At 30.0% G+C, this 14,914-nt stretch overlaps 2 protein-coding genes across 2 annotated transcripts; one reads left to right on the top strand and one right to left on the bottom strand.

Annotated features, from left to right (window-relative positions):
• The first annotated feature begins 4,485 nt into the window (after nucleotides 1-4,485).
• Nucleotides 4,486-6,761, top strand: LOC100806827 (uncharacterized protein At4g00950). Its single transcript, XM_003523311.5, has 2 exons — nucleotides 4,486-5,280; nucleotides 6,534-6,761. Exons 1-2 carry the CDS (start codon nucleotides 4,750-4,752, stop codon nucleotides 6,624-6,626), a joined length of 624 nt encoding a protein of 207 aa, XP_003523359.1. The 5' UTR covers nucleotides 4,486-4,749; the 3' UTR covers nucleotides 6,627-6,761.
• A 5,498-nt stretch (nucleotides 6,762-12,259) lies between these two features.
• Nucleotides 12,260-13,844, bottom strand: LOC102670540 (protein RKD4). The gene is made up of 3 exons (XM_006578834.4): nucleotides 13,652-13,844; nucleotides 12,955-13,466; nucleotides 12,260-12,648 (listed from the first exon to the last, which is right to left on the bottom strand). Exons 2-3 carry the CDS (start codon nucleotides 13,447-13,449, stop codon nucleotides 12,487-12,489), a joined length of 657 nt encoding a protein of 218 aa, XP_006578897.1. The 5' UTR covers nucleotides 13,450-13,466; nucleotides 13,652-13,844; the 3' UTR covers nucleotides 12,260-12,486.
• Between the last annotated feature and the right edge of the window lie 1,070 nt (nucleotides 13,845-14,914).

Genomic DNA, 14,914 nt, shown 5'->3' with positions numbered 1-14,914 from the left:
ATATTAAAAATTTAAATAATATAACGGAAAAGTAAGAGCTACCACATGGTGTGTTCTTATCAAGGAATGATTATTGACTTATTGTCAACGTCACATGATCATGTGATTTTAATAAATAATCATGTAATTTCCCCAACATCCTATCATTCTTTTACAAGATTGTGAAACGTGTTCTAATTTTATTTCTTCTCAAAAAAATTTCATGTTTTACTATAATTGAAAAAGAAGGAAGACTTTGGAGAAGACGGAAGAGGATGCACAAATTTGAAAAGTAAATTAGGGTTCTGAATGGTCGCAGTATAATTAACAAAAGATTGAGATCACGTTGGACTTAATAGGGATTTCATTCTTTATCTTCTTTTTTGCTCCTTCCGCTTCTAGGTTTTATAAGATTGTAATATTATATTTTGGTTCAGGATTAAGTCTTGATTTATCAACAACTAAATCTCTAACATAACTAGGACTATAATAGATGTTATGTTTTGATTGAGATATTATTATTTTATTTCAATATAGTATTTTTTTCCATCACAATTAGGATTACCTTAGCACTTGATTTCATATTTGGCAAATTTTATACTTTACTTGATATATTTTCATGACCACTCATAATTAGTTAATGGAACCCTAAAGTGATTAGGTTATGATTGTTAAGGGATCAATTTGCAATTAAAAAACGAATACATGCACTTTGGATTCCTATTAATAATTGAAAAGTTAAGAAATGGACTTTTATATACTATGTAGATAGATATATAAAAGAAAGTACAAAATATTTTTATTAAGGAATCTTTTAATATCTTATTGTTGTTGTCATGTATAGGATCAGTTTACACTAATTCCAAATGTTATAAAATGAAATTTTTAATAAATTTTCATAAAAAATAAATTTAAAATATGGACAATTAAAAGGTTATAAACTGAAGAAATAAAAAAATGGAAAAATGAAGTTATACAATAAAAAAGAAAATTAATTCAAAATATTGATATTGGTAAAAATTGTAAACGAACTTTTATATAATATATAAAATAGATATATAGCAGAGAGTAAAATAATTTTTTATCAATGGATCTTGTAATATCTTATTGTTGTTGTGAACAATTCCTATCAATGTCAAATTTATAAAATGAATTTTTAATTAAGTTCTTTATAAAAATATGTTTAACTAATTGAATAACTAAATTTAAAATTATAAAAAATCAACTTTATAAAATTTTATATAATTTATAGATAATGTTTTTTTATATCACACCACTTTAGTTTAATAGATAATATATATCACCAAGTTATAAAAGTAGAAAATAATGCTGCTAAACAACAAGGAGTGAAAAAGGCCTAGTATGTGCGCGCTGGTATTCTCCGATCCTTTCCTTTTGTTTCTTTTTCAACTTTTATGAGCTGGAACGTTTTTTTGTCGGATCGAACTTTTTCCTGGTTGGCTATAGTGTTTATGTTTCTTACGGGATCAATTCTTTTTGTTATATATATACGTTTTAACATATATAAAATTTATGATAGAAATTAGATTAAATATGTATTTAAATTATGCTTAATAATTTAAAGTTAATGTTATCATATTTTAAAAAATCAGACATTAAGGCTCTCTAGCTAGCTAAAAGGCATTCATTCTATTAGGATAAGGACGACTCTCTTCGTGCAATATTTTCAAATATTTTCTTTGATATCCCAAAGTTTATTCATTAGTCATGTAAATTATTTAGAAAAATGGCCTCAAAAGATTCTCGGGATCAACAATAGCAAATTCAAAACTCCTTTACAACCCTATGACTATGAGTACAAATAATTTGTATAAATTTTAAATTCTTCTTCTTCTTTTCCTTTCATCAACGATTTCCTGTTTGTTTGTTTCTTTTTGATTAGTTTCTACTTTATCAATAAGGCATGCACTTTTCTTTGACTCTCCTAATTGCCATTTCATTTTGGCGAGCTTATGTTATAATAATAGCAGTCTGCATCCACATTAAGAATAAAAAAAGTTGTCTTGGTTAAAGTTAAAATAAAATAAAGAAGTTATCAACGTCAAGTTCCCTCTAACAAGAAAAGATATAAAAAAATATTAAGAATATTTGTATTTTGAAAAAGAAAAAGTGCATTCATATTATCCATATAGATTTATTAATGTAATATATGTTTACTTGTGATGAATTATTGACAGAATTAAATCATCTCATATTATTGAGTAATATAATAATATTTTCATGATGTTATAAATATAAATTATTTACTGATTTTACCATTAACTAATTTCTATTAAAAAACTTAATTAACCATTTTAGTTGAATTTCTCTTACTTATTTTTATCCAACGCTAATAAGATTTTGCAATATATTCTTAAAGTTATCTATGGTTCAAGTAATAGTGATTTTCACAATAATAATTTTAATCTTTCCAATTTTTAATGATCAATAATCTCGTGATTTATCTTACAATACTCATAAATTCTAATCGGTACAATTTTTCTTAAAAAAAAAAAAGAAGAAGAAGAAGAAGCAATTCTCACTGTTTCAACGTGTCAACCTATATTTGTACCGGACAAAGCACACAAATACAGAAATATATGCATGGTATAGGCACCTACTTCTGATTCTGTTTTTATTTAGACTACATATATTCTTTTCTTTAAATATTTAATGTAACGGTATATTTAGGATTCAAATTCTAAGATCTCTAATTATACTTAAACAATACCAAACAAATTGGTTCAGCGGTTCAATGATTCTCAATTTATGAATTAGCTTATTGAAAGGGTTCTAAAAGTGTGAATAAATCAAAATAGGAGAGTAAATTAAGTTTGACCCCATGTGGCGCACACCTTGTGTGGGGATTGGTAATTCAATAAAATATATATATTTTTTAAAAAAGTTTGGGTCCATATGTTAAGCGAAACAAATTAAATTATTGATGCTTGGGCTAAGTATGGCTTAGATTTTTGATGTGATAGTCATATTTTATATGTAGCTCCTTATTTCATTTTTAACATCTTGGAGACCAATATATCTTGTATTTCTAGGTTTATTAATGAAATTTCCATTAAAAATCAAATAGGAGAGTATATTATCCCCATTTTGTGTTTCTAGCAAAATTCAAGTTATAATTAGTATCTATATTTTTTCGTAAAGATGAATTACATTCATCATTATTATATTATTTGTTTGAATTAGATCATAATGATATATTTGAAATGGCCTATCTGAAATGAAAATGTTGATGTCCCAACCAAAATTCAAGATTTCTTGGCCGAAATCTAAAGTCTCTTGCATGAACTGAACTTTGGCAACGTTGAAATTTTGTAACAATAGATAAATATTTGCAAAAAGTCTGACAGTAAATGTTTGACTAAAATAACATTGTAAAATAACTGCATATATCGTGGACTAAGTTACAGACAAAAAATTAATTTTATAATCCATCTAAAAAATCAAACCTTATATAGATATATAAGGATTTTAATAAGAAACTAAAAGTCTTAATTACAGTAATTATAAAAAAAGAGTATTTTATGCAGTATGTAATGATATTGATTGCATTTATATGAGTCTAAAATAGACTTGATTACTTGAGACAAGATTTAATCCCTCTAGAAGATAATATTCTCCTGTAGCAATAAAGTATTTTTTTACTCTACAGTAATATATATATATATACTGTTTAAATAACCCATTATACGGATTGTCCCTAAGCCCAATCCTCAACAAGTTTCATTTATGTATGCAAACATTATCATGAGTCATTCACGGCAGTTCTATTAAAAGTTTCGCCAATCAGGAAAAATTGATAGTCGATTTTGAGTGTTTGCATTATAATTAGAGAAGTTTTAAATTATGGTTTAAGTAAAAAAAATATTGTCATTTAATTTTTTTTTCGTATGATACGGAGGTTTCCACCTAAACGATGGGATCTACACAGAGAGAGTCAACAAGGATCACGGGGTGGCTCTTCTCCCAAGAAAAACTAAAGAGAGATAATGTTTCATTTTGACTTTATATAGATTCCAAAAATGACAAAACTCATAGATGTAGTATTTCAAGTGTTTCAATTTTATTTTTCATTAAAAATATTATTATACTTAATGTTAATTTTTTAGATCGAAATTTATTATGAAAGTTATTAAGCCAAAATTTTAATTTTAATTTCAATTAAATGACAATTAACAAAGAAAAAACTTAAGTTGTTATGTATTGTCAATTAATATTAGACGGTAAACATTACCAATAAGATTCAATACACATGTTAGATTATTGGGTTTTTTAAATATGTTGACAAAGGTTTAATTTTTTGTATGAAAAAAACGTTATTGAGAAAGACAAAACTAAACTTGCTTTAATTATCTTTAAATTTTGATGGTTAATCTTATCATTTTGGACCAAAAAAATATCTTACTTTCATTAAAAAAAATCAGAGAGTCAACGTTGATTTCTATCTAGTCCTTCCTGCGGTTACCCTACAATTGGGGGTAGAGTAGAGTGCAACTTGTTGATTTCCTTTCTACATTTCTCACCTCTACCACATCTACAAGTCACAAACCAAACACACGTAATTTAAGTCATTTCCATGACTTTTGAAAGGACCCCAGCAAATTTGTTGTTCAATATAACAACCACAATGCACAGTCATTCACCACTCTTCTCTCTCTTCATTGACACGTTTCAATCTCAATAAAACCACACATACCCACTTCACACTAGCTAGAGAGAAGTGAATTGAAGTAGTAACAACTACCACCATTGATGGAGTCAGAGGATAACAAGTGCAGTGATCATCATGTGCCAACAAAGCTCTCTCTCTTAATCTCACGCCCAACCATGCCGCCGGAAACTCCACCGCCGCAGAACACAATCTCGGTTCCCTTCAAGTGGGAGGAAGCACCGGGGAAACCTAGGCATTGCCACACCGAATCGGAGCCCGAGGACAGTGGTAATGCTGTTAAAAAAACCTTGGAGCTGCCTCCGAGGTTGTTGTTTCTGTTGGACACCAACAAGGTTTCCGACGTTGACGGTCCCTCCCCTATCACCGTGCTTGATGGACCTTACGTGGGCCGGGCCATGTCCTTCACCACCTCCTATAGGACTCCCAGGGACTACTGGAATTCCAATTTTGGGTCCTCCAGGTGGACCGGTTACAAGAAGATCACCACAGAGGACGAGGGCACTTTTGACTTTTCATCCGACTCCAGCTCTACTATGCCTAACGTGAAGATCACAAGAGTTCCCAGACGAGGAAGCTTCTGGGCTCTGTCTAAGCCAAGGTCACATATGTGGGTAAGTCTTCATACTATAAAATTAACAAGACTACTTTCTAACTTTTCGTGAAATATTTTTCATTTACATTAACTTTTTTGATAGAATATACGGTGTAATATTTTTCAAATACTATTCGAATAGTTAAGAGATAAAAATAACAAGGAAATTTTGTTCAATAATCGTTCCTGTTCGTTATTTTTAACAAGAATTCTCTTGATTGATTCAATATATGCTCAATCCATGGATTCCATGTTCGTGGCAAAGTAAGGGTAATAATTTTGATCTGTGTACGTCTAAACCGTCTATCATTGGACATTTCACATTATTTTGTTGCTTTAAGGTGTCATGATATATTGATATATCATCCAAATCATACATAAATTAAAGCAGAGCCAGCTAAGGCGTTAGGTATGCATTATAAATGGCATGTTGTCTCATGAACAAAAGTGATGTTTGACTATGACTATAGAGCCACCGAAATTATAAAAGCTTGTGTATTAGTATGTTTGATTTTCTTTGTAAAAAAGAAAAAAAGTGCTGATTTCGTTTTTAAAGAATGTTTTCCGTGTTAAATTTTCTTGAGCCGAGTATACCCTACACTTACGCAAGAAATGGAAAGACTTGCTTACTTTCTGTGAGTCAAGAAATTAAAACTGTCAAACAGCAGCAACATTTGGGTACCCAAAGTTGGACTTTCACTACCTGGCTAAAGAAAAAGCACCAACTGTTGTTGTTGTTGCTTGTGGGAGTAAAATACATTATTTTCTCCTAAAACATAACTCTTATTTTTATTTTATTAAACTAAAAAGACTTATAATAAGTGTAACTATTATAGTACACAAAAAATAAAGTTCTTTCTTCATTGGATTTTCTTGCTAGTTGCGAGTGAGAAATTCTTGTTGCCTTTTGGGAAAAAAAAAAAAAAGAACAAAAAACATTTTAAGAACATCCCCACCATAATACTTTTATAGATATCGCAAATCATTCAAGTCAATGATGAAAGGTAAAGGTCATTTTGAAGGAAAAGAATTAATGTGGACACTATTTTTTTTTCTTGGTTGAAAGTTGAAACGTTATATGCCCGGATTTACTAAGACTTTACAAAACTAAAATCAATGAGAATAATTGGTTTGTCCACCAATAAAAATATCGAGTATTTCTTGGTTTGAGAGATTTTTTTGCCTGCACCGTTTGGCTATTTACTCCTTGCCTGGGCCTATGACTTGGTTAGGTTGATATCTCATCTTATAATTATATTTTTATAACTGCAGGCAAGCATTTATGAAAGCTTTAAGCAAGTGGTCCCATGGAGACGCAAGCAACAAACACAGAAAAAATGTGCTTCCCAATTGAAAACTGTTTGATATTTTAGATTTTTACTCTTGTCAAATGGAGTTGTTTAAGTAATTATATCCTTCTGACAGGAAAAAAAAAACGACGTCCTGAACAAAAAAAAATAGCATTTAGTATATAAATAAAAAATTATTTTACACGTCAAAGTCGTCTCTCATAGCATATACGATTCATACTGACTGTATATAATATATAATCAACTGTATATGTGTTCGAGATTAAAATTATTCAACTATGTTAAAAATGAAAAAAAAAATATTAACTCTATAAGTTTAATGATTATGTATTATCAATGTAAAATATTTACATTGTTGATTAATCAGACATCATCAATAATATGACTTGTAAAAATAATAAATTTACTTACAAAATCTTTTAGTTAGATGATGAAAATATTTCTTGAATAATCTTGAGTTGTCTACATCTTGAGAGAAAAAAACAATAATAAATTGATTTGATTAATGATGTAATATAATAGGAAGAAAAAGATAAAGAAAAAGGATTATTGATTAAGTGTTTAATTTTTTATATATAAAATATAACTACTCTTAGATGATAATGTAACATTATCAATACATAATTTATTTTCACTTACTCTATATATTCATAATTATATAGATAAGATTTATCATAGCCATAATAAAACAAGTGAAAGTAATTCTCCATAATATATTTTGGCATGACCCTAAACACACCTAATTAATTTTCCCCTAATTCTCCAATATATTTTGTTAGCAATCATTTATATAACTTATTAAAAAAAATCAACGAACTTATGTAATGATGTGTGATTCAATGATATTACAAAATTATTTTATAACGTTTGTGTATACATTACAAAAAAATAACCTTTATTACCCATGGTTATTTTTTGATAGGCAACATAAACTGCCAAAAATAATGTGGTTTATATCATTAGCCTCCATAATTTAATGTTTCTTTTATTCAATAAAATATAGGACTTGAGTTTAAATTAAACCCCAATTTTTTAGCCAAATCCAATCATGACCAACGTGGGTTAAATTTGTAAAAATTGTCAAAAAACTAAAAAAAAATAGACTTTTACATGACTTTAGATTCATTTTTTAAGCCCAAATTGAATTTGGACTTTTTAGCCTAACCCGCTGTAGTTTGCAATCCGCATCAAGTTAGATCACATGAGCGCAGGTAGTCCATTTTGCCACCTATAGCCTTGTGTAAGACTCTTGTATTTCTGCACACCAAAATTTTGTCTTCAAAGCCTTCTCCCTATATATTTTGAAGAAAAAAAATGCAATAATTCTAAAAATTCTCTATTGTCTTTTTATCTTTTTCTCTCTCTTTCTCACCTTACCTTAGGTCAGCCATTGTCACCATTAGTACTAGCCACCATAGAAATTGTTTTCTAGATCTAAACCAATAGAATCTCTCCTTTCATCAACCTTTATCATAGCCCCATGAAAATTTTCTCCAATCAAAGTCTTGACTAAACCCTAGTTTCAATCTTTAGAGACATTTTTGTCCATCATAGTAAGCATCTCAAAAATTTATTATGATTAAAACCTTCTTCATGTTAACTACAATAAAATCATATACTTTTTCTCTTGTTTTGGCAGTTTCAATGAAGACCTCATTGACCTTTTTTATGGTAACTCCTCGATAACCTATCATTTGTTTCCATTTCTCTCACAACCTTTTTCTTTGAGATTTTTGTTTCATCTTTTTTGCGCTATGGTTATTTGTATACATTTGGTGATTTTTAATTGTTATTTATGCAATAATTTTGTGATTATATGATATTTCTAGTTTTACGTTGATGTGTTTATGCTCCCTCAGGTTTTCTATCATCATTATTGATTCCATGCACCATGGAAATTAATTTTTAGATTTAAACTGATAGAATTGCTCCTCTTGTCAACCTCTATCAAAGCCCCCATGAAATATTTCCCCAATCAAAGCCTTAATTGAGCCCTAATTACAATCTTTAAAGACATTTTTACCCACCACAATAAACATCTTAGAAATTTACTCCGATTAAAGCCTTCCCCGTGTTAACCGCAACAAAATCTTATACTTTTTCTCTTGTTTTGGTTGTTCTAGTGAAGGTTTCATTGTCATCTTTTTTGGCAACCCCTCAATAACCTATATGTTGTTTACATTTCTCTTGCAACCTCTTTGTTTGAGTTATTTGTTTTTATGTGCTCGTTTGCTTTGAGTTTCTAATTTTGGGTGTTTTGATGGCCACTAATTTTTGTTTGCCAAGGTCTTGTACACTTGGGAAAATAGCCTATTAACTCTTAATCCATATCATTGTAAGTGTATCTTTCTTTTCCCATCCCATTTGGTCTTAATTAAACCTTGTGTTGTTTGACTGCAACTCTATAGTGACTTCAAATGCCATGTAATGCTTTCTTGTAATGATTTCTAGAGCTGACATTTGGATTGTCATTTTCCTATAGGGTGTGGCTTGATTTTCATGATGAATTTTTCCTATTGTTCCTAGTACCTCCTATCATATTATATCCTCATTGATAGATGCAGTAATTAATTTTTCTCAAGTTTATATTTATTTAATCCATGTCCTCTGACTATATTACCATGTGTTTTTCTTAACTATGTTGCTCAGTTTGGGTTCAACCTAGCACCATTAAGTCCCCCCAATGTGTTCTCTTTTCTAGATATGTAATGTTATGTTGGACTAACTTTTGACTTAACGTTAATAATGTGATTCCTTCTAGAGTTCTCACTTTATAGGGTAATATTATATTAAATTACAATGAACATGTAGCTTACTAACATACTCTAACTAAAAAAACAAGTGCATATATGTTAGCAAATATAGTTAATCCTCGATTCAACATCATGGGTTCTTCTTATAACATTCATCCCTTTGCCTCCTACACCTTTACCCTAACAACCATCATTTCTTATTTCAACTACCTCTCAACCTTAACCTTTGCCATTGTCTTTTGTTCTTCTTCCTCATGATTTGTTTGAGCATGTGCCATACAACCAAAAGAATGATTTGCAATCATTCAGTTAGAAGTCTAATATACCACTCTCATGTATGTAATTGTTAATGAGGAGCTTTAGCATAATCCAAAGTTTAAGAAAACAGTCTCGGTGAACAGAATGAGTTATACTTTCCCAAACAATTTTTCTCTGTATTATATATGTGTTATGTGTGTCACTGACGGTGTAAAAAAAATTGATACTATCATCCAATCATAATTCGCTGTTAATATGACTTTTAAAGTAATTATCGTAAAAGTCAATAAATTTACTATACATGGTAGGTTATGATTGGATGATAGTGTAAAACTTTTTGTATTGTCAATATATAATCCTTCTCTCTCTCTCTCTCTCTCTCTCTATATATATATATATATATATATATGTGTGTGTGTGTGTGTGTGTGTGTGTGTGTGTGTGTGTGTGTGTACAAAGAAATGATATAATATATTGAGAAAAAGTGTTAGGGGAAGTGTATCTTTCCATCCACCCACACTGTTATCCTAAACTTTGGATTATGTTGAAACTCCTCATTAATTATTACATACATGAAAAATGATATATTAGACTTCTAAGTGAATGATTGCAAATTATTCTTCTTGTTGTATGACACATGCTGAAGCAAATCAAGAGAAAGAATAACAAACGATGATCATGAAGGTTGAGGTTAAGGGGTAGTTGAAATGTTAAATGATGATGGTTAGGGGGTAAAGATTTAGTAGACAAAGGATGAATGTTAGAGGAAGAATCCATAATATTGAATTAAGGATTGATTATATTTAATTATTAGCATGCATGCACTTATTTTTTAGTTTGAAGACATTAGCAAGTTATATCGTTAGTGTATTTTAAGATAATATTTAGGTATGACTAAGCATTATTTAAAGAGAAAAAGGTTGATGCACTTACAATGTAAAATAATTTTACACAGTCATCCAATCACAAGTTATCAAGTATGATAAGTTTATTGAATTTTTCAATAATTTCTTTAAAATTCATACAAACCGTGAGTTGTGATTGAATAATAATGTAAAACTATTTTATAGTATCGAGGGTTATACACTGACAATGTAAAGACTATTATACATCCATCTAATCATAACTCAACATGTATGGTAAGTTTATTGATTTTTAAAACAATTATCTTAAAGTAATTCTATCGGTGACTCCTAATTAGATGACAAAGTAAATATATTTTATAATGTTAATGCATAGACATTAAAATTTTAAATTAACTTCTATTCATAAATTTTATTTAAATCATATATATAACAAAAAAGAATTGATTCTTGAAAGTAACGTAATGTGTTGAAGACAAACTTAGACAATATCAAACATGAAAACAATAGAAACTAATTTTTTTATTTATATATGATATGTATTTCTCGTCATTTTTTTTATGAAATAAAACAATTTTTCAAATATTTTAATATTTATTTTTTCACACTTATTATTACAATATATATATATATATAAATGTGAAATACATTATGAACTCACTAAAAGTAAATTAAGAACACAAGTTGGGTTCTACTATTCTCTATTAGAGAGAAAACTAGTGGGTGTTCTAAAATCGTACATGATAGTAAATAACTTTCAAAGAGAGTTAAAAATCTAAATTGAGTTCTTGTATCATACATATTCTTAATACTTAATATTTGTAAAAATATTTAAAATATGAGGAACCATCTTGAATGATATGTTATAGTAGGTCATTTTAACCAATTAGTTTAATTAAGGATTTATATTTATTGTTTGGTCGTTCCTCTTTAAATTTTCTTTGTTTAATCCTTAACACATTGAGTTAGTGGTATGGAGTTGTGAGTTGGCCACTCCTACGCCCTCTCCCAAACCACTTGGGCGCCTCACTGCCACGAAGGAGAAATGGGTCATCAAAGTGGGCTTTTCCACTCAGCCACATGTGTTTGGTGATATTTGAAAGCTTCATAATACACATAACGAATTAATTTGATCGTCCGTTTTGAATTTGTGCTAGTTGGTATTGGCATTCATCTATGACTTTCTTCCCGCACAGTAAACTTAAAGTGTGGATCTAGTAGCTGCGATCTTTTTCTTTAATTTAATTTCTTCACACAATAAAATATGGTTTTTTTTTCTTAGTTTGATGAAAGGCTTTTTTTAACTGACTCAAAAAACAAGGAGTGATAGTTTAGGAAGGTAGGAATGTGGAACAAATCAATACTCTTGAATGGTAAATAACTTTTCCAATGATGACCATTAACAACCATCGCCATTCCTGTTGAGTCACAGCGCTCCAACATCGAAAGAGTCCTCGAAGATTTTCTTTATGCCAACTAAAAGTGGACCTGTAAATATCTCCTATAATTTTATTTTTTTAAGAAATCAATTCAACTTAAATATTCTTTCATAAGTCTCTCACAATTATTTGTCTCCATGGGAAAAAAAAGGGACATACGCCCCCAATCCACTACATGTTCTAAATATATGCAATGGTGTGTTAATATATTAGTGTTTAAAATTTCCATCTTTCTTTCCCCTTACCACACTGCACCCTTCTTTAAAATAACTGCTTCATCATGGATCATGGATCATGGACGGCTATCCTCTTTTAAATCACCGAAACCGTAAGGCCGACCATTGTTGTACCAAGAAACAACCGACAATATTAATAAAAGATAACAGGCCAAAAGAACTCATTAACATTCTACTCCGACTGAAGTCACACGAAATAACATGAGCTGTGCAGTCAAATTAGTTTCCTATTTCAAAATATAATCCTAAGATAGCTACTAGAGTCCTTTCCTAACCTATTTTATATGGTTTTTCTAATTTCTAGATCCATATACAACTAGCCATATCTTTTGTTCACCCGCAAATTCATGGCAATAACCACAAAGGTCAAGCTTGGAGTGATGCCATGCACCTTCTCTTCTTGTAATTAGCTTTAAAGCAAGCTTGCCTCAGCTTCTTGGCTTCTTCACTTAGTTCCATTCCTGGTAATTTTTCCAGCAACCTTTTATGCTTCTCCACCCTTGCAACCTCGTCTTCCAAACCCATTTCCTGTACCAGAGAACAAATTAAACACTTTCAAACATTGACCACTGCCTGAAAAAAACTAATGGTTAAGACTTAAGACCAACAAATTAGTAAAAATTAATATAATTTCTCAAGTATCATATCCGCGTGGGGTCCTACTCCTAGAATAGTAAACTTTGAATTGGTCATCAAGTAAAAACAAAATTGTTTACTCCTTGACTGATTAAGACACGGGATATTGGAAAAATCCAAAGAGAACGTTGTTCTCAGTTCAGGTCAGGTTCATTAAATGTTTGTAATTCTCATAGGACATAGTAGCTAGCAAGGTACCTTAACATTGTCGATGAGTAATTGCAAGCTCTTGAGTTTCCTATGTGGCCACCTCTTCACGTTGAGCTCCCTGCACCTTCTCTTCAACATGGTTAGCCCCACATTCAATCGCTTCGCAGCTTCAGTTATAGGAACACCAAAATGCTTCCTTATCTCATCAAATTTTAACACACATGTCTTCTTCTTACTGCTACTAGACACCGGCTGTGGCCTCTGACGAATAATATTCTGCACATAGCTCGCAGTGGCTGACCCATTTTCAATCGTGAACGAAGAAGCTTCACCAAAACCCTTTTCCCGATTACAATGGACCCCTTGGGAAACAACAATGTTCAAGGGCTTTTGGTCCAGCTCCTCCTCCAAATATTCACCAAGGGGTGGGAGGCTGAAATCGAGGTCCAGATTTTCTAAATCTGGAAACTCATTGAAGCAAAGGTGGTTGCTTGAATATGGCCAATCAAGCTCGGAGAAACCCTCCAATGGTGAAATCTCCATTATTCTGGAGTTTCATACTCCATTAAAAATAAATAACACACACACGAACAAAAAAATAATGAGCTATAATAAAGAAAGAAACAATTTTGTACTAGTATAAGACAAAAAAAAAAAAAACAGAAAGAAAGAAAGTTGCTATCAACCTCGAAAGGAGAAATATTAATCATAGTAAAAGCAAAACAGAAAGAAGAAAAGAGCTTACTTGTGAGTGTGGTTTACTTGAGCAGAGGAAAAAGATGAGTTGAAGGTATGAGGAACGATATCGTGGTCGGAGACAAAGACAAAGCCCATATCGGAGACAGAGAGAGAGAATGTGGGGAATGCGCGTATGTTTATAAAAGGGGTTGAGAATGTGTGTATTTATAAGTTTGGGAAAAAGAAAGAGCGAAGGGAAGGAGGGGCTGCATCATAATCATAATCATAATCATATGCATTTGAGTTTGCATTAACGCCTAATTACTCATTAATCAGTGGCCGGAACTAGCATTATTCATCCATTCTCTCTCACGCGCGCATACATACATACATACATTCATCTGCATGCCGTGAACGTACAACTCAACTTTAACTCTTGCTTCTCCCTTATCTTAACTAAATCTACAAATTAACCATCTCACTAATAACAATAATAATGAGTGGAGGCACATTGGTGACTATGGGAGCAATTGCTCTCGTAAAATTATTATTTTCTACTTGTAATATATTAAATAATTATTGTTTTTATTAGCATAAACTAAATAAAATATTTTTTCTAAAAAATGTAAAAAATTATAATAAATAAATAAGTTGGGACTAATTTTATTCATTGTATCTTTTTAAATTTGTAAAAACTCAAGTATTTTAATTTTTTATTATAAGATTGTGTATTTTATAAAATTTTATAATTTTTTTGCATATAATAATAAAAATAATTTTCTCGCAACTAATTAATCGGGAAATGAGTAAAATTCAACCCAACATTTTTTCTTTCTTTCTTTTGAAGTAATTTTAAATCTTTTGAAAACATAAAAAAAATGAAATCTTTTTAGTAGAATTAGAAACATATAGAAGTATTCTTTTGTGTGTACGTGCATGTGGGTGAGGGGGTTGTAAAATCATCATTTCATTTTTAGGAGATGTTGTTATGTACTTGCAGACTGCAGACAGTTGTTCATAAAACACACGAAAAAAATACTCCCTATGTTAAGATTATGGAAATTCATTAATATTTTTATTACTCAAACTAAGTTTTCAAAATATTCTCTATATATAAGATAAAGACTTTCAAATAGTCTAACACATTAATGTATTCTACTTATATTATTTATTTAATTCAGAAAATTTGTTAATAATTAAGATTAGAATCTTATTAACCATTATTTTTAAGGTATTAGTTAAGAAAATAAAAAGAAAAAAATTATTGTGCAAATCATATGAGAGTATAAAAAAGATTATGGACAATGTAATTTCTTGTCTCTTAATAAAA

This window comes from Glycine max, chromosome 4 (assembly GCF_000004515.6).
Source record: "Glycine max cultivar Williams 82 chromosome 4, Glycine_max_v4.0, whole genome shotgun sequence".
Lineage (NCBI taxonomy): Eukaryota > Viridiplantae > Streptophyta > Magnoliopsida > Fabales > Fabaceae > Glycine > Glycine max.
This window is presented reverse-complemented; position numbering and strand designations above follow the sequence as displayed.

Bases quoted from the DNA above. Each gene is read 5' to 3' on its own strand.
- LOC100806827 (XM_003523311.5), top strand. From the start codon at position 4,750: ATGGAGTCAGAGGATAACAAGTGCAGTGATCATCATGTGCCAACAAAG. The intron at 5,281-6,533 runs GTAAGTCTTCAT...TTATAACTGCAG, and splicing joins AGCCAAGGTCACATATGTGG to GCAAGCATTTATGAAAGCTT.
- LOC102670540 (XM_006578834.4), bottom strand. From the start codon at position 13,449: ATGGAGATTTCACCATTGGAGGGTTTCTCCGAGCTTGATTGGCCATAT. The intron at 12,649-12,954 runs GTACCTTGCTAG...TCTCTGGTACAG, and splicing joins TACTCATCGACAATGTTAAG to GAAATGGGTTTGGAAGACGA.